The sequence below is a fragment of the Pseudochaenichthys georgianus genome, unplaced genomic scaffold, assembly GCF_902827115.2.
Source record: "Pseudochaenichthys georgianus unplaced genomic scaffold, fPseGeo1.2 scaffold_432_arrow_ctg1, whole genome shotgun sequence".
In the NCBI taxonomy this organism is placed as follows: Eukaryota; Metazoa; Chordata; class Actinopteri; order Perciformes; family Channichthyidae; genus Pseudochaenichthys; species Pseudochaenichthys georgianus.
The window spans coordinates 221,782-248,677 of NW_027262997.1; the positions used below are offsets into that span (position 1 = coordinate 221,782).

The 26,896-nt window shown below is 43.5% G+C and overlaps 1 protein-coding gene across 1 annotated transcript; it reads left to right on the forward strand.

The window, feature by feature from the left end:
• Positions 1–6,304: 6,304 nt before the first annotated feature.
• Positions 6,305–14,444, forward strand: LOC117442454 (sodium- and chloride-dependent GABA transporter 3-like). Its single transcript, XM_034078457.2, has 6 exons — positions 6,305–6,468; positions 8,403–8,537; positions 11,056–11,193; positions 12,608–12,719; positions 12,841–12,973; positions 14,319–14,444. The coding sequence occupies exons 1-6, from the start codon at positions 6,339–6,341 to the stop codon at positions 14,442–14,444; spliced, it is 774 nt and encodes a 257-aa protein (XP_033934348.2). The 5' UTR covers positions 6,305–6,338.
• The last annotated feature ends 12,452 nt before the right edge of the window (positions 14,445–26,896 follow it).

Consider the following 26,896-nt stretch of genomic DNA (forward strand, 5'->3'; position numbering starts at 1 on the left):
GGGTGGTGTACATTTTGTATAAGTTTCCTCCCCTACATGCAGACATGCTATCGAGTTAAGTATTGGTTGAATCTCTTCCTTAAATGTGGCTATAGCACTAACAGATAGGTTTCTGCTGCAAGAGCTTTTGACTAATGCTTTGTAGTCTAGTAACAGTACTTCGAAAGTTACTAAGAAATGGTCGGATAAAGCAGGATTATGCGGTTCGACTAATAGTTGCTCAATTTCAATACCATAAGTCAGAACAAGGTCGAGAGTGTGATTATAACAGTGGGTTGGTTTATTTACACTCTGACAGAAACCAACAGAATCTAATATAGAGTTAAATGCAACAGTAAGGCTATTTTTATCATCGTCAACATGAATATTAAAGTCACCTACGATAATTACTTTGTCTGTTTTAAGAACCAAAGTTGATAAAAACTCAGAGAATTCTGATAAGAATTCTGAATAAGGACCTGGTGCACGATACACTGTAACAAATAAGATTGGCTGCAAAGTTTTCCAGGTCGGATGCGTAAGACTAAAAACGAGGCTTTCAAAAGAGGTATAATTACATTTTGGTTTAGTATTGATAAGTAAACTTGAGTCAAAGATTTTTAGCTTTTACTGTACCATTATTTCTTTCTATCAACCCTGCTGATTGTGGATGATAAGAACAATGTCGTTGTAATTGTATTCCAAATACAGCTGTCAAATCCTGAATTACTTTGTATACAAAGTGTGTGCCATTATCACTATAGATCTTTTCCGGAATTCCAAAACGTGGGATTATGTGATTTGTCAATGCTTTAGCCACTGTCAATGCATCTGGATTCCTAGTTGGAAAAACTTCAATCCATGTTGAGTACATGTCAATGATTGTTAGACAATATTTCATTCCCTCATATTTATTTAGTTAAATGAAGTCCATGCAAATGTGCTGAAATGGATACTGGCTCCGGTATGTTACCTCTCTTTGGTTTGAACTGTACCTGAGGGTTATACTGTGCACACACAGAACACGCTAAAGAAAATGTTTAGAGTAGTTTGTAAAGCCATAGGCTGTGAATATCTTCTGTATTACTTCCACCATCCCCACTGTTGAGCCGTGGTCCAACCCATGGCTCAATATTGCTGCATATTGAAATAAGCTATTTGGTAATACAAATGTGCCTTCTGTACTTTCCCACAACCCCTCTTTATTCTGTGTACACAACTTCTTCTTCCAGTATATATTTTCTTTGTCAGGTGCATTCCCTTGCATGTCTTTTAGGGTGTCATGATCAATGTGTTCCATATTTTCAGAAATGTATTGGTCATTGTCCTGTCACTGTCTTTGCGCTGCTTTCTTAGCCTCTTCATCTGCCTTCCGGTTCCCTGTGGACATTGGGTCCGTCCCGTTAGTGTGTGCTGCACACTTACAGACCGCCACTCTCTTAGGGAGTTGTACTGCATCCAAAAGGGATAGGATCAAAGCTTTGTGTAATAGGTTTGTTTGTGGATGTTACCATCCCCCTATGTTTCCATTGTTGTGCAAACACATGAATACATGAATACGCAATTACGCATAGTTGCTGTCTGTATAAATGTTAACTGTCTTCTCTTTTCCCAGCGTGCATGCCTCTGTTAGTGCGATTAGTTCTGCTGCCTGCGCTGATAAGTGAGACGGCAATGCTGCGCCCTTGAGCAGTTCCGTTTGTGTCACTACAGCATAACCTGTTGCATTAGTTCCATCAAGATTCCTCTTACATGAACCGTCAACATACATCGCTATGTCTGCATCTGGGAAGGGAATGTCCGTCAGGTCTGTCCTTGGTAACACTCTGTTCTGAGTTTCTGCGATACAGTCATGTGGCTCCCCATCTATCTCTACTGGCAGTAGTGTAGCTGGATTTAAAGTAGTACATCTCTCGATAGTAAGATTTGGTTGTGATAACAACGTAGCCATGCATGCTAAATGTAGCTGGTGACATATAGGTTTGTTTATTTTGTAACAATAGTACGGACACTGCGTGAGTTACTTTTAGAGTCAAGGATCTAAAAAGCACTATTGTTGCAGATGCCTGTTCTGCCATGGAGGCTGCTGTTACTGCTGGTAAACAAATGGGCATTGCTCGAGCTATGGTGTCCAACTGTGAGGAGTAAAATGCCACTGGTCTATTCCCCCCCCCCATGTAGTTGAGTGAGTACCATCCATCCATCCATCCATCCATCTTCTCCCGCTTATCCGTGGTCGGGTCGCGGGGGTAGCAGTTCCAGCAGAGAGCCCCAAACTTTCTTTTCCCTGGCGACATCAACCAGCTCTGACTGGGGGATCCCAAAGCGCTCCCAGGCCAGCGAAGAGATATAATCCCTCCACCTGGTCCTAGGTCTACCCCTTGGTCTCTTCCCAGCTGGACGTGCCTGGAACACCTCCCTAGGGAGGCGCCCAGGTGGCATCCTAACTAGGTGCCCGAACCACCTCAACTGGCTTCTTTCGACGCGAAGGAGGAGCGGCTCAACTCCGAGTCCCTCCCTGATGACCGAACTTCTCACCTTATCCCTAAGGGAGACACCAGCCACCCGGCGGAGGAAACCCATCTCGGCCGCTTGTATCCGCGATCTCGTTCTTTCGGTCATGACCCATCCTTCATGACCATAGGTGAGGGTAGGAACGAAAATGGCCCGGTAGACAGAGAGCTTTGCCTTCTGGCTCAGCTCCCTTTTCATCACAACGGTGCGGTAAAGCGACTGCAGTACCGCTCCCGCTGCTCCGATTCTCCGGCCCATCTCACGCTCCATTGTTCCCTCACTCGAGAACAAGACCCCGAGATACTTGAACTCCTTCACTTGGGGTAAGGACTCATTCCCTACTTGGAGTGGACAGTCCATCGGTTTCCTGCTGAGAACCATGGCCTCAGATTTGGAGGTGCTGATCCTCATCCCTGCCGCTTCACACTCGGTTGCGAACCGATCCAGTGAGTGCTGAAGGTCGCAGACCGATGAAGCCATCAGAACCACATCATCTGCAAAAAGCAGTGGTGCAATCCTTAGTCCACCGAACTGCAGACCCCCTCCCCCACGACTATGCCTCGAAATCCGATCCATGTATATTACAAACAGGATTGGTGACAAAGCGCAGCCCTGGCGGAGGCCAACCCTCACCGGAAATGGGTCCGACTTACTGCCGAGGACCCCGACACAGCTCTCGCTTTGGGAGTACAGAGATTGGATGGCCCTGAGTACAGACCCCCTCACCCCATACTCCCGCAGCACCTCCCACAGTAACTCCCTGGGAACTCGGTCATACGCCTTCTCCAAGTCTACAAAACACATGTAGACCGGATAAGCGTACTCCCAAGCCCCCTCCAGGATCCTTGCGAGAGTAAAAAGCTGATCCGTCGTTCCACAACCAGGACGGAATCCGCATTGTTCCTCCTCAATCTGAGGTTCGACAATTGGCCTGACCCTCCTTTCGAGTACCTTGGAGTAAACTTTCCCGGGGAGGCTGAGTAGTGTGATGCCTCTGTAATTGGCACACACCCTCTGATCCCCCTTTTTGAAAAGGGGAACCACCACCCCGGTCTGCCACTCCTTCGGCACTGTTTCCGACTTCCACGCAACGTTGATGAGACGTGTCAACCATGACAGTCCCTCAACACCCAGAGCCTTCAGCATTTCCGGGCGGATCTCATCCACCCCCGGGGCTTTGCCACTGTGGAGTTGTTTGACGACCTCAGTGACCTCCCCCCGGGAGATTGGTGTTGATCCCCCGTCATACTCCAGCTCTGCCTCTAACATAGAGGGCGGAGTTGTCGGGTTCAGGAGTTCCTCAAAGTGTTCCTTCCAACGCCCCAACACTCCATCAGTTGAGGTCAACAACGTCCCATCCTTACTGTACACAGCTTGGATGGTTCCCTGCTTCCCCCTCCTGAGGTGTCGGACAGTTTTCCAGAACAACTTTGGTGCCACCCGAAAGTCCTTCTCCATGTCTTCTCCGAACTTCTCCCACACCCGCTGCTTTGCCTCGGCCACGGATGAGGCTGCTGCCCTTCGGGCCTGTCGGTACCTTGCAACTGCCTCGGGAGTCCCCCGGGATAACAAATCCCTGAAGGCCTCCTTCTTCAGTCGGACGGCTTCCCTGACCACCGGTGTCCACCAGGAGGTTCGAGTGTTACCGCCCCTTGAGGCACCTAGGACCTTGAGACCACAGCTCCCCGCCGCGGCTTCGGCAATAGAGGCTTTGAACACCGACCACTCTGGTTCAATGTCCCCAACCTCCACAGGAATGCACGAAAAGCTCCGCCGGAGGTGCGAGTTGAAGGCCTCCTGAACTTGGGCCTGCTCCAGACGTTCCCAGTTCACCCGAACTACACGTTTGGGCTTACCAGGTCTCTCCAGAGGCTTCCCCCGCCACTCGACCCAACTCACCACCAGATGGTGATCAGTTGACAACTCCGCCCCTCTCTTTACCCGAGTGTCCAAAACATAGGCCTCAGGTCCGATGATACGATAACGAAATCGATCATGGACCTTCTGCCTAGGGTGCTCTGGTACCACGTACACTTATGAGCATGCTTATGTTCGAACATGGTGTTTGTTATGGCCAATCCATGACTAGCACAGAAGTCCAGTAACAAACCACCACTCCGGTTCAGATCAGGGGGGCCGTTCCTCCCAATCACGCCCCTCCAAGTGTCTCCATCATTGCCCACATGTGCGTTGAAGTCTCCCAGCAAGATTAAAGAGTCCCCTTCAGGAGCCCCATACAGGACTCTTTCCAGGGTCTCCAAGAAGGCCGTATACTCTGAACTGCTGTTGGGTGCATCAGCACACACAACAGTCAGAGTTTTCCCCCCCATAACCCGCAGGCGTAGGGAGGCGACCCTCTCGTCCACTGGGGTAAACTCCAACAACGAAGCACCTAACCGGGGACTTGTGAGTATCCCCACACCCGCCCGGCGCCTCACACCTTGAGCAACTCTGGAGAAGAATAGAGTCCAACCCCTATCCAGAAGTAAGGTTCCAGAGCCGACGCTGTGCGTAGAGGTGAGCCCAACCAGATCCAACTGGTACCGCTCCACCTCCCGCACAAGCTCCGGCTCCTTCCCCCCCAGAGAGGTGACGTTCCACGTCCCCAAAGCCAGCTTCTGCCGCCCGGGTCTGGTCCGTCGAGACCCTCTGCTTTCACTGCCACCCTTCTGGCAGCGCACCCGACCCCATCGTTGTTTCCCGTAGGTGGTGGGCCCGCGGGAGGGAGAAGCGGAAGTGTTGCCCACGTTGCCTTTTCGGGCTGGGCCCGGCCGGGCTCCGTGGCAAGCCCGGCCACCAGACGCTCGCCGACGAGTCCTCCTTCTGGGCCTGGCTCCAGAAAGGGACCCCGGGCTTCCTCCGGGCCGGGTATCCTCACTTCTTGTTTTTCCTTTCATGACGTCTTTTGAACCAATCTTAGTCTGGCACCTTGCCTGAGACCAATTTGCCATGGGAGACCCTACTAGGAACACAAGGTTCCAGACAACACAGCCCCCAGGTTCATCAGGGCACACAAACCTCTCTACCACGGTAAGGTGCTGGTTCTTTAGAGAGGTGAGTGAGTACTGACGTCATAAATCCATTCTTACAATCTGCTGTCTGAACAAACGGTTTTGCATAATCTGGTTACATCTATTCCCATTACTTTTAAGGTAACAAATGGTATCTCTACGTGAGCCAGCATTAATTCTACTGTACCTAATTCTAAAATATCCACTTCCTCATCGGATGAGCTGATAGACACGTTATCTGAACTTGCTTCTGTGTCACCGTCAAGGTCTGAGTCATTTTGTCTTAGGTCATCTTGATTTGGGTTATCTTGTTTTGTAGTTGTTTCTGTTGTTTGACTTTCTACGTTAACCTTTTTCATCTGTTCAGGGTCTATGTTTGTGTGTGATAATACATGACCTGATTTTGCAGATGCACTTGGCTCTAGTCATGCCTTCTCCACCCAGTCCTCCGTTCCTTCCTGTGGCCTCTTTGCTCTGCAGTCGTTTTCCCAATGTCCACATTTGCCACACAAAAAGCAACTTCCCTCCGGGAATTTTCCTCCTCCCTGTCCTCCACCTCGTGCCCCACCTCGCCCTCCACCTCGTCCGTCCCTTCCGCCACGGCCCCGTCCACACCCTCTTTGATCACCTCGGAAAAGCAATTCAACAGAACATACATCAGAAGTGTAATCATCAGATTCATCCTGTGTTAAAAACACAGCAGTTTGTTTCTAATTATAATAAGCACTTCCTCTCTCTACTCCCAAGGCCTCAGGCAACAGTCATAACAATCAGTATGCTGTGTGCAGGGGTGTGTACTGCAGTACTGAGCAGAGGACTGAAAGAGGAACACAAATGGAGAACAAAGTGGAAAAGAGGGAACAGTGGACGAGGAAAAGGGAATATATTCTGGCAGCAGCAGGCAATGTGGTGGGCCTGGGCAATGTGTGGAGATTCCCCTACCTATGCTATAAGAACGGAGGAGGTGAGCTTTACATACAATCAACTGTGACATTTTAAATGATGTCATGACAATCCCTAATCTCTAGTAATGATGAGGAGTGTGTAAAAATAACTGAAAATAATCTAAATACTTTGAGGTTACATGAAAAATAACATTTGAAAGTATATATATTGAGTTTATAGCCACATGGATACACGGCTGCTAAAATAATGGAAGTTATTGTACTCAGTAGCAATTATTATTAATCTACTTCTGTATGTGTTCTTTTTGTAGACCTGACTATCTACCAAGCACAAGTAAAACAGCCAAGAAACTGTAGAGCCTGTTGGCATGACATAACATCAATGCCGGAAGAAGTACACAGATCCTTTACTTAAATACAATTACAAATACTATAGTCTTAAAATACTCATATAGAAGTAAAAGTCCTGATTTAAAAAATATATACTTTTAAAAATTCAAAAGTAATTCAAATTACCTAAAGTACAAAGAAATATAAGTACTCATTCTGCATAATGGTGTATTTCATAATAATATAAAGTACATGCATAATATCAGCTAAATGTACTTCAAGTATCAAAAGTAAAAGTACTCATTATGCAGAATGGATCTTTCAAAGTATTATATGATGATGGTTTTAATTGTATCATGTTTTTACACTAGAGCATTTCAGTGTTGTAGTCGTTCAATTTGGACCAGATTTAGATACTGTGTAGTTTAGTAGTGCATGCAGTACTGCATTATACTATATGGGCATATATGTGTTATTATTATATGTGCAAAGTAACTAGTAACTGTGAGTGTTCAAGTAAATGTAGTGGAGTAAAAAGTATCAGTGGTTCCCAACCTTTTTCAGCGGTTACATCGCTAACCGCAAATCCTGCTTCATAGTACAGGCCACAGATATCCATTCAGGAAACACACCTTTAAAACGGTTTAGTTTAAAACGGTCAAATATGTTAATTTTGTTGTAGTTAATCTACCATAGTATTTACATGGAGATAAGCCCCACCCCCTCAGCAGCGCATCCTGTTTGAATAGAGTGGCGAAGTCACGCCCATCTACTTCCACCCCATGGGACCCTATTTCTGAAGAATTATGTATTGAAGTCAATGGGGAGAGAAAACGCATCTTTCGATCCCATTTGAATTGTGCCACAATTTACACATCATATGTTTGTCAATCTTAAAAAATCATTTCCATGTCAAAAAAGTCACAGTTTGTCTTAAAACTGTTGAAATATAAGACTATGAAAAATACGCAACTAGAAAGCCTACAAATCCCAGAGTCGCGTACATTAAGGTTACACATTACACTTGTGTTACTCACTGACACCTTGTAAAACCGGTCCCGCATGCTGGAACAGACTAACTCCCCTTTTGTGTGTGTACAGCTCTCAACATGGCCAGACGTGTAGTGATTTTCACCTCTTTTAATACTTCTCGCTTCATTCTGAAAGAAAGAGGTGAAATGTGCCAACGTGACGGCCATCTTGGTGTTGGTGACGTATGCAAGACCGGAGATGTAGTTCATTGAGCGTTTCACACAAAATATTGTGTTACTTCACAGTTTTACGACACATTTTCTTTTTTTTTACTTGCAAAATGATCTTTTAAATTGACAAACATCATATGTGTAATTCGTTGCACAATTCAAACGGGATCAAAAGATAATCTTTCTCTCTCCATTGACTTCAATACTTTTTCTGAAATAAGGTCCCATGGAGGTCCACCGGAAGGGGAGGGACTTCGCCTCTCTATGAGGCGAGGAAACACAGCTGACAGCCGCTTGCGGCGTGAACGCACCATAACAGTAATATTTGTTGTACATCTACATTTTATTATCACTTTATTCATGCAGAATCTGTCCTTCTCATGGTTATTATTAAATGTAGGGGAACATCAAAACTGAACATCCATGTCATAGTCTCAGGTGTGAATATTCTGTGTGTTCAGGTGCCTTTCTGGTGCCGTATTGTTTCTTTGCCCTGCTGTGTGGCGTGCCGCTTTACCTGATGGAGACCGCGATGGGTCAGTACACACAAGAGGGCGCCATGACCTGCTGGAGCAAGCTCTGCCCGCTGGCACAGGGTAACCACACGTTTTACGTTAGAAATGTATGGTACTGGTCCCCAGCACAAACTGCCGGATATTAACTTGCACATGTTGGGCAATTTGCACAATTAGTATAAAATGGGTTAATTAGCCTTAATGGCATAATAGCCTATGTTGACAATACGATACTGATTCCATTTATGACATTTTCAGCTGATGAGCTGGCAACTAGACAATTAGGGATTATGTAATTTAAAACTGGCTAGAACTGAAAATGTATTTCAGGAAACACCAAGTTTTCTAAAATGAAAATCCCTGAAGCCATACTTCGTGAACGTACCCCATCCTACCAATACAAGACACAGGAATCATAATCATTGTGTTTTGTTAATATTGACCCCACAACTGTATGTGAATTAAGAATACTAATACTACTACGGTTTGGGGGTTACGGTTCGGTACGGGTTCGGTACAACAAGGAAAAGCAAAAAAAAGACCCAAATGCATATTTTTTTTGCTGTTATTTATTTTTAACAGTCGTGCAAGTTTTGGTATGAAAATAAGGAACTCTCACATTTGGAATCATTAACTGTATTACACAGTTAAAAACAAAGCACAAACAGTAACACACACACTCATGGCCATATTATTTATAATGGCTGATGTCAAACCAAAAGGTTAAATAAGCTGTACAACTAAAAAGAATGTCTTGAAAATATTAAAATAAATAATAAGAAAGAGTTACAATCAAAATCAATAAAAGGCAATACAGAACTGTATAACATATCCTGATGTCAAAATATAAAATAAATACAATGATAAATATAAAACTAAATAAAATCTGTAGCCTACCTTTAGGAGCAATGTCTAACATGTGTAATTAACATGTGTAATTAACTCAAGCTTTACTCTATTTTCAAGTTTGTCTTCAAAAAGATGAGTTTGTCTACGTTGTCAGTAGTGAGGGCAGATCTGTTGGCGGTAACTGTGTCACCTGCCGTCGAGAAAACCCTCTCGCTGGGGACTGAGACTGACTCGGATGTGATTGAGCATGTTTGACGTGTTACCACTAGCATACCGCACCGCTGTCGAACAACGCCGACACACCGTCCTCGTCCGATCCACAACTCGCACCCCATCATTGTTGTAGTCCACAGGGAACCGGAAATGTTCCCACACAGCTGATTTAAAAGAAGCAGGTGGGTCTTCTAGCTCCTGTGTGTTGTGTGAACTCGCTGTAGCAACTGACTTTTCTTCTTCATGTATTGTGTTCGTTTTGTTGTATTTTGTTCTTGTTTTTCATTTGTTATTTACGGGCAGCTGGCTTTTAGGTGCAATACCCCCCCCTGGATTATATATAGTGTAATACTGCCCTAAGTGAAAGACTTTTTTCCCACTCGTAAAAAAGGCGCATTCGCCGTGTGACTGCATGTGCGACTGCATGTGACTGCATGTGACTGCATGTGACGTCCGAACCGTGGCGGTACGGGACGAATACCGTTACACCCCAGACTCTACATGCCTAAAGCATTGTTATTCAACCAAATATCATATTTGATATGTCATACAGTATGGACTCTTCACACATTAATACATATTAATGAATGTACAGACTTTTCCTGTTAACCTTGTTTTCAGCCACAGTGGACTTCTGAGACAAAACAAAAAAACTCTGAAGCACAATCTCTGTTTTGTTTGGCATTGACATTTTTCTCAGGAAAGACAAATGTCATGAAACATGTGACCATTTTATAGTGGTATTCTACCATTAGGACTCTTGCATTTGGGCATGGTGTTGTGGAATGGGCCACGGAAATGATTGTTTACAAAAGAAGTCTAAAATATAGGTCCTCATTTATGCCTGTACAGTACTTAAAATGTAAATATTGCACTCCTGTTGCACTTATACAAAGCCTCAGCTCTGATGATTGAATGAGGCCAATAATACACACACACTCACAGTCACTGCCCTAGAACAATAACACTTTGGTCGAGAAATCAATTAGAAAAACGTGTGAAAATGGCAATTCATCAAATTTAAATGATGGATATGTAGATCACGGTTATTATGAAAGCCCATTATATCAAAGGCAGCTGCAGTTTATCCACCCTTGTTTATTTGTCCTTGCCTGTATTTGGGGAGATACATCAACAAGCTTGTATCCTTTACATCTGATGTTTTCTGAGTTTAGGTCACCTAGTATGCTATATTTGAACAATATTATAAGACCATATCTATACAAAATATGTCTCTGAAGTGTTTTACTCCAAATACGAAACAGATCACCCATGGTAGCATGCCTCATACCAATCTATTTCAGCCCTGTTACTAAAGTGCTGATTCTGGGTCTGGCTCTTTAAATGTAACCGAGCTGCTGCTGGCCACGCCCCTTTGGAGCGTCCACATGCGAGCAGTGAGCTATGTGAAGAGAAGGCTGTCTACCAGCAGAAACTCAGCTAAACGCTGCCGTGATTAATTTACATCCGGCTTCTTTACACATATTCTTTACAGCTTAAACCGAGGGTATTTCGGATGATCTCTCTGTCTCTCCAGGTACTGGCTATTCTTATATAGTGATCCAACTTTATGCCCGAGTCTACACCATTATCCTGGCTTGGGCCCTCCTCTACCTCATCTATTGCTTCAGAGACCCTCTGCCCTGGGCCACCTGCAACAATCCCTGGAACACAGGTCTGTATAGGGGAAGTATGGGTGGACGTACAGCGGGTTCAAAGGTCCTAAAGTACTTACTTCTTTCGAAGTGCCAGTCAGCTGTTGTTTTACAGTCTATTTGCACCCAGGTAAGATTTGTCACACAGCAGCTATTCGGATCTTCACACCCATACCCCGACCAACTGTATTTATTTTATGCCGGAAACATCCTAATTAATGATTGACTAATAGGTGCCTAGTATCTACAATCCCAGATTAGGTTGGGTTAGTTGGTCTGTAAAGTCCAATATAACACTGATCTCTGATGTTCCAATTACCTAAACAAGCAATCGCAACCAATGTTATACATTTGCATATCTATACATACATTCAAAACCAAATCTAATGTTTGCCACGGGGCAAACAGCATTGTTGACTATGTACACCTGGGTGCAAAAGCATCTACCTTTTCCTTTATTGACAAATACATTATTCTTCAAGAGCTCTTTTGAGACACGGTCTCCTTTACATAAATGTTATGGTAATAATCGGATTGATTTCATGTTTTATAAATGATCACCCTGGTCACATGATGGAAATCAATGGCATGAAACATTTTTGTATCACTTTCAACACACGGAAAACTTACCAGAGAACAAAAAGGTAGAGGAAATCAACTGACAAATTCTAAAATAACTCATATCCACAAATTATGCACAAAACATGAGCGGCACACAATAACATACATTTAACAAACTATGAAACAATGTGGAAAAAGCAACTTGATCAAAACGTGTTCTACTTTGGCAAACGTTAACTTTTTACCCAGAGCTACCAATTTGCTACCCTTTGAGAAACAGAGAGACAAAAGCTAATTTAGCTTCTAAGTTATGATATACCGTGAAATTAAATTTAATAAATATGAATATCTTCCAAGAGAAACACATGGTTAGCAGAGAGCTAGACAATAGAATCACTAAATGCAAATAATTATTTTGAATAAGGTTTGCAAACGTATTGATCTGTTTGCTAACTGACTGATATCTTCTTCACATCAACTGTCCTGGAGACAAAGACCGCAAATGATTCTGATATTACACTGCATAAATGTTTAACATTTTAATTAATTATTATATATAGCTTATATTTGCGGGGATAGTTGAGTAATTCAAAGGTGACAGAGTTAAGACCGGGTCTGCATGGTCATCTGTGGGTGATGTGTAGAATGCATTTCCTCACACAAGATTTTACAAGATTTTCAAAGCATATATTTTTTTAAATATTTGAATTTGTTATACTGTATAATGTGCTGTACCAACCTTCTACCTTGCCTTGTTGGCACATTGCTGTGTTTCATGACTAAAAACAATAACCAAATGAGTGACCATTTTACTATCATCTGATATAAAGATTTTCACTTTAACCACATTTTGATTTGCTTTCCAACTAACAGACAGATGTGTGGACCTGTCCTCCTTAAACTCTACTCAAACACACAGAGGCAACCAGTCAGTAAACTGGACATCTGGAAATCTCACCAAGTCTTCAGTCTCTGAGTTCTGGGAGTGAGTCAATGTTGTCCCGTGAAGCTCATAATAAATTATGTATAGCAGCAGCAATGGATCATGTTTAAAGTATATTGTGATTTATTGCACTTATCATTGACTGTCTTGTGTCCCCTTGCAGGAGAGGCGTGTTGTCTATGTCTGGGGGGATAGAGGAGTTGGGTGGAGTGCAGTGGGAGGTGCTGCTGTGTCTCCTGGCTGTCTGGGTCGTTTGCTACTTCTGCGTTTGGAAAGGGGTCCGTTCCACAGGGAAGGTTTGTGAATATTTTTGCCAAAACTATCTCCTACAACCTGGTTTGTAGTTAAATGCCATTGAGAACTTTTCTTCTTGGAAAAAACCTTAAAGACAAAAGAAATGTGTGAATACATGTATTATCAATAGATGAGCAACAGGGCATGGGATTGTGATGTCATCAACAGCAAGTCGGCCATCTTTACACGATAGCGATCACAACCTATTTACTTAAACAGTGCGGCTAACGATGTAGCGTAACCTTTTTGTCATGGTTTGTAGGCACTTTTGCATTGTGGATGTAACAGTGGGTTACGTATTGTAACCCTAGTAATATAAGCACAGGCAGAGCCCTCTACTGGACTCTATGGGTACTACCTCTCAACCACACTATGCAAGCATTCATCAACTGAGATATCTATAACCGTAGCCGGCCCCCTGAGGGGGACCTACCTGAATGCGAGCGCAAGCCCGCCATAAGGCGGCCTCACCTCCTAGCTGTCATCCTACACTTCTCTTCAGCGTGCAGCATAGAACAGACAGGGCCCGAGTGCTTATATGACTAGGGTTACAATACGTAACCCACCGTTATAACTGAAACAGGCTCCGCCCTCGACTGGACTCTATTGGTACAGTGGGTGGAGCGGCTTTTTTTTGGTTAATAGCCACTGCACCGCAACCTCCTCTCCTCCGGTTGTGCCCGGGCAGAAGTCGGGGCCGCAGTTTACCTGGCTGGTAGGGCACACTCAGACACGCTTACCTCGTGAATAGTGTGCCTGGAAAACAGTGAGGAGGGCTCTCCCCGCCTGCCCATAGGCAGGCAGGGATAGCCCCCCAGCCCTGTATGGGGCTTACTGCGCACCACGTTTCCCGGGTTCCCACGGAGCATGGGAAAACATAAGTGCATTATGTCCGGGGGGGGGGGGGGGGAAGATACCTGCTGACCCACAGCCGACCCCCCTCACCAGTCCTGTGTTGCCCCAGCAAGCACAGATGACGAGAAGGAGCCAGACATGTCCAGGTGATAAAACAACAACATTTCTTGGACAGAGCTTTACCGGCCATGCCGCCCCCAGAGCACACAAACATCTGTTCAGTGCGCCTAGTGGCAGCCGTGCACTCCACATAACATGCCAGCACACGCACCGGGCAGAGGAGGTGAAATGTAGCTTCCCTGGCCCTACTATGGGGTGGAAGACTAAAGCCCCCTAACTGAATAGCCCTTGATCTGAACGAGCAAAGGAGGGGTTCGGTCTGAGTGTCGCCCCGCTACGGTCACACCGGATCACTAAGCAACTTGGGTACACCGACAGAGCGGTCAGCTCGGACACTCTCTTGGCCGACGTTAAGGCTGTCTTCCATGACAGTACTTTCAGGGAGGAGAGCTTCAGAGGCTCAAATGGTTCTGTGACCAGAGCCTCGAACACCAATGGCAGATCCCATTGTGGGGTGGAGACATGCACTACTGGGTGCTGCCTCCTGACCCCCTGTAAAAACGTGACATAAGCGGCAAATCCCTCATGGCAGGACGAGGTGGCTGCTGCATACACTTTAATTGTGGAATGAGCAAGCCCAACGTACACAACAGGGGCTCTAGGCTCCCCTCTTCACACCATCGCTGGAATCCCAACCACTTTGGCCTTGTCAGACAGTCCCCCCTGTCTCAGCCTGTCCGTCTCAGGAGCCAAGCCTGGAGAGGTTGGCACAGAGTGGGTAACGCCCCGATTGCACCTGCCTCCTGAGACATCGCCCCCCAGAACTGAGAAATCGCCCAGGGCTGGCCCACCATCATCTGTGTCACCACTGCGAACCACGGCGCCAGGCGGCGATCTGGGGCCACTAGGATGACTGACAGACGCTCTCCTCTCACCCTCTCCAGGAGAGGGAGAATGAGGCGTACCGGTGGAAAGGCGTAGAGCAGCTTTCTTGGCCATGGCTCGTGTGCAAACGATTGTCCCGCAGAGCCCTGGAAAACCACAGGGTACAGGCAGTTGTGCCGGCTGGCGAACAGGTCCACCTCCGCTCTCCCGAACTGGGCCCAGATCTGCTTCACCACCTCCGGCTGAAGCACCCACTCGCCTGGCAGGGGCCCACCTCTTGACATGAGGTCGGCCCCCTTGTTCTCCAGTGCCGGGATGTGGAGGGCTCTCAGAGACAACACAATCTCTGAAGCCCACAACCACAGGTTCTCTGCTGTGATCAACAAGGTGGCGGAGCGGACTCCGCCCTGCCTGTTGATGTAGTGGTGCTGTGGTGCTGTTGTCGCTCCTCACCAGCACATGTTTGCCCTGTATTAAGGGTTTGAAATGCTGGAGGACTAACACCACTGCCCACAGCTGTAGAAGGTTGCTGTGCCGTGTCTCTGTCAGAGACCAGCGACTCCCTATAGCTCTCCCTAGGCAGGTCCCCCCCCCAACCTATCACGGATGTGTCTGTGAACACCGTGACATAGGAGGTTACCCGCCCCAGTGGACCTGTTTTCCCAGGGTAGCCGTGCTCTGGCTGCTAACATGTTTTATGCTGTCTACACTGCTAAACAGACATGACAATTCAGTACCACAGCAGAACTGGATAGGGTCATGCACAATAACACTGACTACGAGAAACTTTTCTACCCGCAACTTTTCTTCACTGATGCCGCTGACACCTGCCATCTCGCTCTCTGGCACCACCCAACGACCAGAGGCTTCTATACCAGTGCAGCGACCCATTTCTGTTATAACCAACATCCACAGAAGGTTGATGACTCAGGTTAAAAACTGAAAATCCAAAAGCATATGTTTCAATGTATCGAATGTAACAGTGATTCCACATACTCCACGGTCTATCACAAACAATCAGAGTGATAGTACATCAAACACACTTAAACTGGCTCTATTAAATGTCAGGTCTTTAGCAGGTAAATCGTTTGTAATCAATGATTTTATCACCAAGCATAATCTGGATTTTAGCATTTTTAACAAAAACTTGGTTAGACCAAAACAACAGCAGAGCTGTTCTTATAGCATCAACCCCTCCCAACTTTAGTTCTATGAGTCAGGCAAGACTGCGTAAGAAAGGGGGTGGAGTAGTATTTAGTTGAATGATTTATTTCAATGCAAGCAGACTATGTTTGGAAACTTTGCTTCTTTTGAATATGTGGCCCTTCAGCTGAAATGCTCCTCTCGAGCTCTTTTCCTAAACATCTATAGACCACCCACATACTGTGCAAGCTTTTTTGATGATTTTACCAAATTGTTGTCTATAGTGTGTATTGACTTTGACCGTCTAGTAGGGGTGTAACAGTATCCGTATTCGTCCCGTACCGTCACGGTTCGGCACATGCAGTCACACGATGAATATGCCTTTTTTTTACGAATGGGAAAAAAGTCTGTCATTCAGGGCAGTATCCACTTCACTATTTATAAGCCAGGGGGCGGTATTGCACCTAAAAGCTGTTTGCCAGCCGCCCTTAAACAACAAATGAAGAACAAGAAGAAACACAACAACAAAACGAACAAAGTACAAGAAGAAGAAAAGTTAGTATGGCGATTTCAGATAACACACAGGAGCTAGAACACACCTGCTTCTTTTAAATCAGTTGTTTGGGAACATTTCGGGTTCCCTGTGGACTACACTAACGATGAAGTGTGCGAGTGGTGGATCGGACGAGGACGGTGTGTCGGCGTTGTTCGATAGCGATGCGGTATGCTAATTGAACACACGCTAAATCCAACCTGATCTCACCAGAATGCGTGACTCCACCACGACTCCTTAACACCGCATTGCGTGGTGGAGTCACGCATTCTGCTACATTTACGTGTCGGCACCACGCAAAAAACCCCAATGTAAAGTGAATGAGGCACACACGCATATCTACAACGTACCGCAGTGAGCTTTTATTATATAAAACGTTTTTAAAATCTACTATATAGCTTGTAGTAACTCACGGGAGGCTTCTTTTATTTTATTTGTATTCATAATAATTTGAATTTTTCGTCAGAATGTAAAAATTACATTAGTTACGAATTTTTGTTCTTAAAAAACAGTGCATTGTGTGTAATACAACTGTGATTTTTATTAAATTAGTTAGTTTTTAAGGAAGGCCAGAGCTTCAGCTGTGTCAAATAGATTGTTCCCTTTAGTTAACGTTATTTAAAAGATAATGATCATGTCCCCTTTATTGTATTACGAGCGTCCATTCCCATTGGATAACGGAGAATTTTACACCCGGAAGTAAGTATTCTCCTTACTGTCGATTGATTTTACAGTGATATCTGAACTACTCATCAACTCAAAAACACCAAATTATCCTTGTTAATTACACACCATTGATTGGTTTAAATTGTGTACAATGTTTTTGTATTTTTCCCCTTCGATTCGGAGAAACGAATATTTTTTCGGAGTTTTTGGATGGCAGAAGACACTACACTACCCAGAATCCTCAGCTATCGTTTGGGACTACACCATGTGCGCTTGACAAACCCTGGCTTAAGTCGAATAGTCCATTTAGCTTAGGAACCTTCCTAAAGGAGTGAAATGACCCGGAAGTCCCTCAGTGGAAGCCATGATAAGGGCCGTTCGAATTCTCTAGAATGATGAGAATGATAGGAAAGGAGGTTTCAAACTTCCTTTATAACCTCCTTTAGCTTAGGAACCACTGGACCTCCCTAACCGGCAGGAGAAGCGAAAATGCTGCCCCACAATGCCTTGCAGCTGCAGCATTTGCCGTCACTCAACAGTCGGCCGTTCACGGAAAAAAACGATTATGACGGAGAAATGATATCATGAAAGTTACGGTGCTTATTAAACTTTTTAAAACATAGGTGGTAAGTTGCCAAAGTGCTTTGTTTTGAACGTTCATCAGTATTATAATCAAAGAGATAAATATGAACGTTAGTTTTTACTGAAATGATCAAATAAAGTCAACATTTCAGTCTTCACTGAGCTGTGTGGGGTTTGTTCAACTTTTAAAAGATGTTTGAATGGTGATATACACAGTGATAGATGTTAAGGACTAACGTTTATAATAAATACATCTGTATTGATTTTAAGATATTTAGTTCCTACAATCATATGAACTGGAGAGGGTGACGAGCATAAGTTTCACTTTCCTTTTTTATTTCAATTCCAACTTTGGTCCTGAAGAATATGTTTCTCTGTTGTCCACGTTCATAAAGCCTAAAGCAGAGCACGGTGCAGAGTCTCTAGATGAGTTTACAGTAGTCCCTCGTTCTTATTAAACATCCATGTTGTAGTCCGCTGTATAGAAAACTGTGGTTTCCATAGTTTCCCCACAGCAGCAGACGCACACAATGACGTCCGCTGGCGCATCATAAACACGTCGGATAGTGAAAGTGCATTCGGATTCTCTAAAGTACCGCAGTCTCTTCTCCTAAGTCCTTTTTAATTCTCCTATCCACTATCCCTTAACCCCGTGACGTTTCACTCAGAGGTCAAGGAATAGACGATAGGGTTAGAACTTAGGAGCTGATTTTTAAACTATCCGACTGCAGCCCCTGTGATCAGTCCTCAAGCTCTGTGATTGGATGTTGGAGTGGCAGTGCGCGAAGTTTACACAAGTGTCAAAAAGCACCTTGAAATGGAATGAAACCCATCGACGGCACACTATTCAAAACAGGAATCGAACGTGTCCTATCCCCCCCCCCCCCCTTTAGGTCGCAGGCTCCTCCAACAGTGCAACACAATAAAACAGATACACAGAAAAAAAAATAGTGAAATAGTGCAATAAGATAAAATAAAAAAAGATTCCAATCACTTGTATATAGACATATACAAGTGATTGGAATCACTTGTATATATCATATTTAACCAGATAAAAGCATTGAGATACAATCTCATTTCCAATGCTGACCTGGCCAAGAAGGCAGCAACGTTACACATAACACACACATATAAAAGACAACATAACTAAGAAAACAAAAGACAAAAAAGCAGGCACTACATTGTGAATATGATATATTAGATAAATAATTTCTATGTAGCAGCCAGATGAATGTTATGGATGTTGTTTCTAAGTTCAGGTGTTTAATAGTCTTATGGCCTGTGGGATGAAGCTGTCCCTGAGTCTGGTGGTTTTAGTCCGGATGCTGTGGTACCGCCTGCCTGACGGCAGCAGACAGAACAGTTTGGGGCTGGGGTGATGGGGGTCTTTTATAGTCCTGAGGGCTTTCTTTAAGGTTAACGTGGTGTTTTTACTCCACTACATTTATTTTAGTTACTTTACAGATTTGGATTAATTATGTGAAATATAAACAACCCTTAAATCAGACTTTAGTTACACCTGAGTAAAAAGGTGATTGTCAAGTGCCAACAATCAGGAGAGATATTTGATAGTTGGTGCTTGAGAAGACTACATATTTATCTGCAGATCCGTATAAAGCATATTCATTACTCGTTATTCTCTAATCGTTCATTAAAGACTGTATATAATTGATATTTTGCACATCCCTTTCAAGATTTCAAGATTTCAAAGGTTTATTGACATATCATATACACAACTACGGTGTAGTTATGCAATGAATGCAAAACTTGGGTCACAGGTTCCTCAACAGTGCATTACAAGACATCTATCAATATGTGTGTACCTCCAATATTAAACTGTCATATTCTGCACATTTCTTATACTATCTACATACATCTTATAAGAGTATAATAAATAGGTATAATATCGGTTAAAATAAGTGCTTCAACATAGTTAACATTGCAGGAAAGTTGATTGTCAAGGTCCAAAACAAACCATGCAATATATTAGATGTTAAGTACTTTGTCAGGCTTAATATGTATCTGTGGATAGATACCCCCAAAGCTTTTTTCTTATTTAAAAGAAGACCTTAACTTCAAGTATTCTTTAATTTTTAAATAAAGCCTTATTAGTTTGTCTGTTTTGCACATCCTCCTTTCAGGCACTAAACTGTTTTATTGTAGATATTATTTACAGTATCTTCTTGATATTTTCTATTCTATATTTATATCATTGACCTTCTACTTTCCCACTATGTTGTATGTACTCTTAATATTTAAATGTTTTCATCAAATATAACACATTCAAAAGTGCTTTACAAAAATGAAAGACATTAAGAAAAAGGCATTTTAAACAGTCATTAAAAAGCAACATAATCTACCTACATTGCAATTACTCCAAACGTGTAATAACGTGCTTTAACCAGTAGGAGGTGCGGGTTAAAAAGGTGTCAAATTTACAGTGTTAACAAAATAAAATATACTGCTGTTTCTGGTTTAGTTTACGACGGATATATTTTGTTATTGTTTTGATATTTGTAACACAAAAGCGATGGAAAAACCTCACAGCAACACAGAAAAGATGGTCTTAACATGACCCAGCAGTCTAAAAAACAATAATATCAAAACAGATTATTACTACTAACTTTATTGTGAAATTAAAACAGAACGGTAAAAGAATAGTCTATTCTGATGCCCGATCTCTGTAGATAAATAAATAACTACGATAGATGTGTAATATTTAATGCAGCCAAACCATTTATTACAATGCATTCATGTGATGACTTTCAAAGAGTAAAGCAAGCACTGCTGAATAAAGTATGATTTTATCTTTTAAGAAACGTTTTTTTTTCATATGGAATGCAGTTGGAGGTCAACCAATCACAGAGCTTGAGGACTGATCACGGGGTTTGTCAAGCTAAGCACATGGTGTAGTCCCAAACGATAGCTGAGGATTCTGGGTAGTGTAGTGTCTTCTGCCATCCAAAAACTCCGAAAAAATATTCGTTTCTCCGAATCGAATGGGAAAAATACAAAAGCATTGTACACAATTTAAACCAATCAATGGTGTGTAATTAACAAGGATAATTTGGTGTGTTTGAGTTAATGAGTAGTTCAGATATGACTGTAAAATCAATCGACAGTTAAGGAGAATACTTACTTCCGGGTGTAAAATTCTCCGTTATCCAATGGGAATGGACGCTCGTAATACAATAAAGGGGACATGATCATTATCTTTTAAATAACGTTAACTAAAGGGAACAATCTATTTGACACAGCTGAAGCTCTGGCCTTCCTTAAAAACGAACTAATTTAATAAAAATCACAGTTGTATTACACACAATGCACTGTTTTTTGAGAACAAAAATTCGTAACTAATGTAATTTTTACATTCTGACGAAAAATAAAAATTATTATGAATACAAATAAAATAAAAGAAGCCTCCCGTGAGTTACTACAAGCTACTGTATAAAGTCGATTTTAAAAACGTTTTATAGAATAAAAGCTCACTGCGGGACGTTGTAGAAATGTGTGTGTGCACCACGACAAAAGAACCTCATTCACTTTACATTGGGGTTGTTTGCGTGGTGCCGACACGTAAATGTAGCAGAGTGCGTGACTCCACCACGCAATGCGGTGTTAAGGAGTCGTGGTGGAGTCACGCATTCTGGTGAGATCAGGTTGGCTAAATCATATCAGAAGGCATCATCCAGATTTGCCAATCACCGGAGCCCGACAAAAGACAACAGCAGTTCAACAGCTTATCCCCGCTGTTTTTAATAAACCAATAAACATGAAAAAAGTGACACCAAAATAAATAACGGAAGCTATTGGCATATGTTTTTCAACGACTATGCGCTCTTGAAACACTTTCTTATTATTTATAAAATATCTCCATGGAGAAAAACCATGACCGTGAGAACAGAAAAAACTGAATGCAGAAAAGCTGAACGCAGGTGGAGAAAAACAAATCTCCAGGTTCACTTGGAAATATATAATCAGAAAATAAAAAAGGCACGACAATCGTTCTTCTCTCACATCATTACCAAAAATAAAAACAACTCACGTGCCTTGTTTGCTACCGTCAACAGACTAACAAACCCCCCAGTGTCGGTAGCTTCTCAATTTCTATTCACCAGGGCCTGCAATGATTTTGCCTCCTTCTTCTCTGACAAAATCATGAAAATTAGATAAGCAGTCAGTTCCTCTGTATCAGGTACAGCACATGTGTTGTCCCTGTGTCCACCTAAAGTCAATTCAGATATCATGACACAATTCCGTCTAATAAATGCTAACGACCTGGAAGACATTATTCAACATCTGAAATCCTCCTCCTGTAGCCTCGATATTATCCCGACATGATTTTTTTTCAAAACTGTTTTTCATTGCTTGGCCTCAAATATACTACACATAGTAAACAAGTCTCTTCAATCGGGTGTATTTCCACAGGCCCTGAAAACTGCAGTAATTAAACCGCTTCTAAAAAAGCATAACCTAGACGCAACCGTAATGAATTATTACAGGCCAATATCAAACCTTCCCTTTTTAAGCAAATTGATTGAAAAAGTTGTTTTTCAACAGTTGAGTAATTTCATGTTTATAACTGACGGGTTTGATGTGTTTCAGTCGGTCTTTAGACCAATCCACAGCACTGAGACTTCTCTTGTAAAGGTCTTAAATGACATCCATTTGAACACAGACAGTGGCAGAATATCAGTGTTGGTACTATTAGATCTCAGCGCTGCCTTTGATACTGTTGCCCACAACATATTGCTAGACCGTCTAGAAAACTGGGTGGGAGTTTCAGCAACAGCTCTAAATTGGTTTAGTTCCTACTTAAAGGACAGCACAAACTTTGTCTCAATAGGCAATTACAAATCAACCATGACAAATATGTCATGCAGGGTTCCTCAAGGCTCCATCTTAGGACCTTTGCTTTTTAATATCTATACGCTAACACTGGCTCAAATTATTAAAAACAGCGATCTAAGCCATCATATCTATGCAGACGACACCCACATTTATTTTAAAATTACACTGGGAGACTACTCTCCAATAAGAACACTGAGCAAGTGCATTGAGCACATCAATGACTGGATGACTCAGAACTTTCACCAATTGAACAAACAAAAAACTGAGATCATTGTTTTTGGAGCAAAGAAGGACCGATTAAAAGTAATCGCAGAGCTTCAGTCGGCAGACTACAAAGTAACTCATAAAGCTAGAAATCTAGGTGTAGTGATGGACTCAGACCTGCATTTTAACAGTCTACAACAGTTATTAGGTATGCATACTATCACCTGAAGAACATATCTAGGATTAAAAAACGAATGTCGCAACAGGATTTAGAAAAACGTGTCCATGCTTTCATCTTCAGTAGACTCGACTACTGCAATAGTGTATTGACAGGGCTCACTAAAGAATCCACCAGAAAGCTGCAGCTGATTCAGAACGCTGCTGTTCGAGTCCTCTCAAACACTAAAAGAGTGGCTCACATCAGTCCGGTTCTGAAGTCATTACACTGGCTTCCAGTTGGCCAAATAATTGATTTAAAAATACTATTGCTAGTTTTTAAATCACTAAATGGCTTAGGACCGAGGTATATAAACAATGTCCTGCATAACTATGAACCATCCAGGAGTCTCAGGTCCTCTGGGTCGGATCTGCTCTCTGTTCCAAGAATAAGAACTAAACATGAAAAGCAGCGTTTAGCTATTATACTCCGACAATCTGGAACATGCAAAAACCAAGGCCCAAGCTGCGGCCAAATTAAATGATGCAATGGTTCATGTAAATCAATGGCTTACTGACTCACAGCTATATTTGAATGTTAAGAAGACAGTCTGTATGTTTTTTAGCAAGACCAACACTGTATCACACGGTGAACCCAAGGTCTATGTGTCTAGGGAGGTCATTCAAACAGTTACACATCAAAGTTTGGTGTCCCAACCCGTATACATTCAGACCAAGGCCGGAACTTTGAGAGCATTATTATTCAACAACTTTGCAGCCTCTATAACATTGAAAAATCGCGCACTACTCCCTACCATCCGGCAGGCAATGGTCAATGTGAACGGTTCAACCGAACCCTTCACAACTTGCTGCGTACTCTGCCTGTGTCTCGGAAACGGGATTGGAACTCCTGCTTGCCACAACTACTGTATTCGTACAACACTACTCCCCATCAGTCAACTGGTGAATCTCCATTCTTGTTGATGTTTGGACAAGAGCCCAGGCTCCCAGTTGATTTTCTGTTGGGTAGAGTCCCTGATCCAGTCGGTGGTCCTGTCCATGAGTGGATTCAGGAGCATCAGGTAAAATTGCAAATTGCCTTTGAAGGAGCTCAAGACAGGTTAAAAACTGCAGCAGAGCGCAGAAAAAGGTGCCATGACCAGCATGTCAAAGATGTCCCATTGAACGAAGGCCAGTTAGTTTGGTTGCGAGATTGTGGTGCAAGAGGGCGCCATAAGATCAGGGATATTTGGAGTTCTGTCAGGTATATAGTGGTGAAAGCACCAAACGGCGGTTCGGTGTACACGATTGCACCTGCAAACGACCTGACCAAAATCAAACGGGTCCACCGCACTTTGTTGAAAGCTGTGATTGGCACACACTCTCCAGATGATGTCCCTGTCCCTCTCTCAATTCCTCCTGACTCACCACAGTCAGATGATGAGCGTTCCTTTGATGGTGACCTGTGGGTTTCAAGAAATGAAGCTTCGAATCGTCCTTTTACCAGATCAGCTGTCGTGACCCAAGAAACCCCTTGGTGGCTGCCTCCACCATCGGACGAAGCCTCCATTGAGGCCGGTCTTTCGGTAGCTCTCGCTGCCATGCCAGAATTGCCTTCCCCTCGCTTGGCTATCCCTCCATCCACTTGTCCTGATTTTAGCGCAGTGACCTTGCGACGGACACCACGGTTAACCGCTGGGCAGCATTCTAATGTCCATCATCTCCCTAGAGCGTTGGGAGAATTGGCGCCTGTGGCTGAAAACTCTCCTGGTCTGGTGTCTAACTCTGTGTCCGTCATCTTTAGACCTTGGGCCTAGGTTAGCTAACCTGGGCTTGATATGTACATCGTCGGGGCGACGATGAAAATGGGGGGGTAGATTGTAGCAGGATGAGAGTCCTAATCCCTTGTAAAGCCTATTCTCCTCGTTTGGCTCTTGTGAGCGTGTCGCCACCAGGGGGCACCCTATAAAGGGGCAGAGGTTTCTAGCTGGCTGTCTCTTGTTTGTTGGTACACAGACCCGCCCCACTTGCGTGTTTGCCGTGTTTGCTTCCGCCACCGGTGCAGGTATGTTGCAGTGGCATTGCTTGCTTCAGGAAAGGTTCTGCAATTTACCAGCGTACTTATCCCAGCGTACTTATCCCTGTTTTACCTCACCTAGTGGAGGATCCTCCGGGTGCAGCCTGTCAACGCAGCCATAAAAAGCATGAAGCTCTCCCCTCTCTGCGTTATCGATAGGAAAGCCTGATCGGTATGTGCGCTGTACGGCAATCTATTTGGTCAATCCACCTCATTACTTTTATTGATATTAATGCTGTATTTGTATTTATTCATAAACCTAGGACCAATCCAATGGTTAAGGGACATCTGCTGTTTTGCTTCCCCGGAGAATGTATGTTTATCGGCAGTAACGTCACAACTGCTGTCGAGCCTGCTTGGATGTTTGGGCTACCGTTGCCACATTGTGGCTCCTGATTGCTGCTTCTGGCCAACTTTGCGTCGCCTACTGCGGAGGCTCGCTCACCAGTTAAAGTGCTGCTTTAACTGCACGCCTTCCTGCTGCCTTGCTTGGGCCGACACTTGAAGTGTGGACGTCACTGAACTCTGGGGCTAACTCCCTCTATAACTTGTCCTTACTTTGGCCAACTTGATTTAAATTAGTTTGTTTATTTTATTCTAGTTTATTTTGTTTAACTGAACCTTTTCTCTTTTGATTTGTTTTATTCTTAAATGTTTATCTGCTTATGAGAACATATTTGATATTGTGTTTGTTTATTACTTTGATTTACTTATTTAGCCCCCATTAACTGTGTTCCCCTCTTGTTTCCCTACTTAGTTACTGAGAGCTGAAGGTGGTGGTGCTGGTGTCCAAGGTGGTGGTTTTCCTCTCTTCTTTTGTGTGTGATGTGAGTAGTGTTACAAATGCCATATCAATCTCATTAGTATGCAGAAAAAGTGACAGGTCGCCCCGCCCCTTTTTGGCCGGAAGTCCCGCCTTATTTGACCGGAAGTCCCGCCTTTTTATTTTTATTTTGAAAACCGGAAGTCCCGCCTCGTTCGACCGGAAGTCCCGCCTCGTTCGACCGGATGTCCCGCCCCCGCTTCCGGTTTACAAAATTAAATTAAAATTAAAAAAATGAGAAAAATAAAATGCCGTTGTTTTCAATCAATTACTATGCCTAGGATATATGTCCCGCCTCCTAACCACTTCCTGTGTGGTTAATCCTGTATACAGTATCGAATGTAACTTACAAATACTTGCAAATAACATGAAATTAATAAAAAGTAAAAGCATCTAAAAACATATATTTAAACCTCTCTGTTTTTGCAAACAGGACATGACAGGACATGAGGGGAGAGAACATATGGTGGAGGAGGGGGGAACACACACACACACACACACACACACACACACACACACACTTTCCCCGCCCCTCACCCCCTCTCCCTCTGTCTAAATAAAAAGCCAGCGTCACTCTTAAATATTTTTCAAGTCGAGAGAAAATGGCCAAGAGACGTTTTGATAGGAATTTAATCAGCGAGACACCGGTGACAACTTACAGCCATCCGTTGGGTGCTCCAATCAAGAAACGAATGCAGTTTGTATGCCGGGTTCAGACGCCTACAGCCGAAGAACTTCACGAAGAATGGACTCTAAAAAATGGCGATGTTTGGGGTTATATATTCAACTATATGGCTAATGAACTACATTTCTACAATCTGAAGAATGGAGAAACGTATGGACCTCGTAGTGTTAAAGCGACACTGACCTCAACAGATTGGGCTGTGTTAACTCTGGTGTCTTCCCGAGATCTACACGCAACCATTGCATCGGAAGAAGTAGTGCATCAGGAAACCATCGTGGAACCAGAGGTGTACAAGATATTTGCAAAGAAAAGCAAAGAAACACAAACAGCATGCGAGATTAAAGAAGAGTTTGCATCGTTACCCCTCAATGTGAAGGAAGAAGAA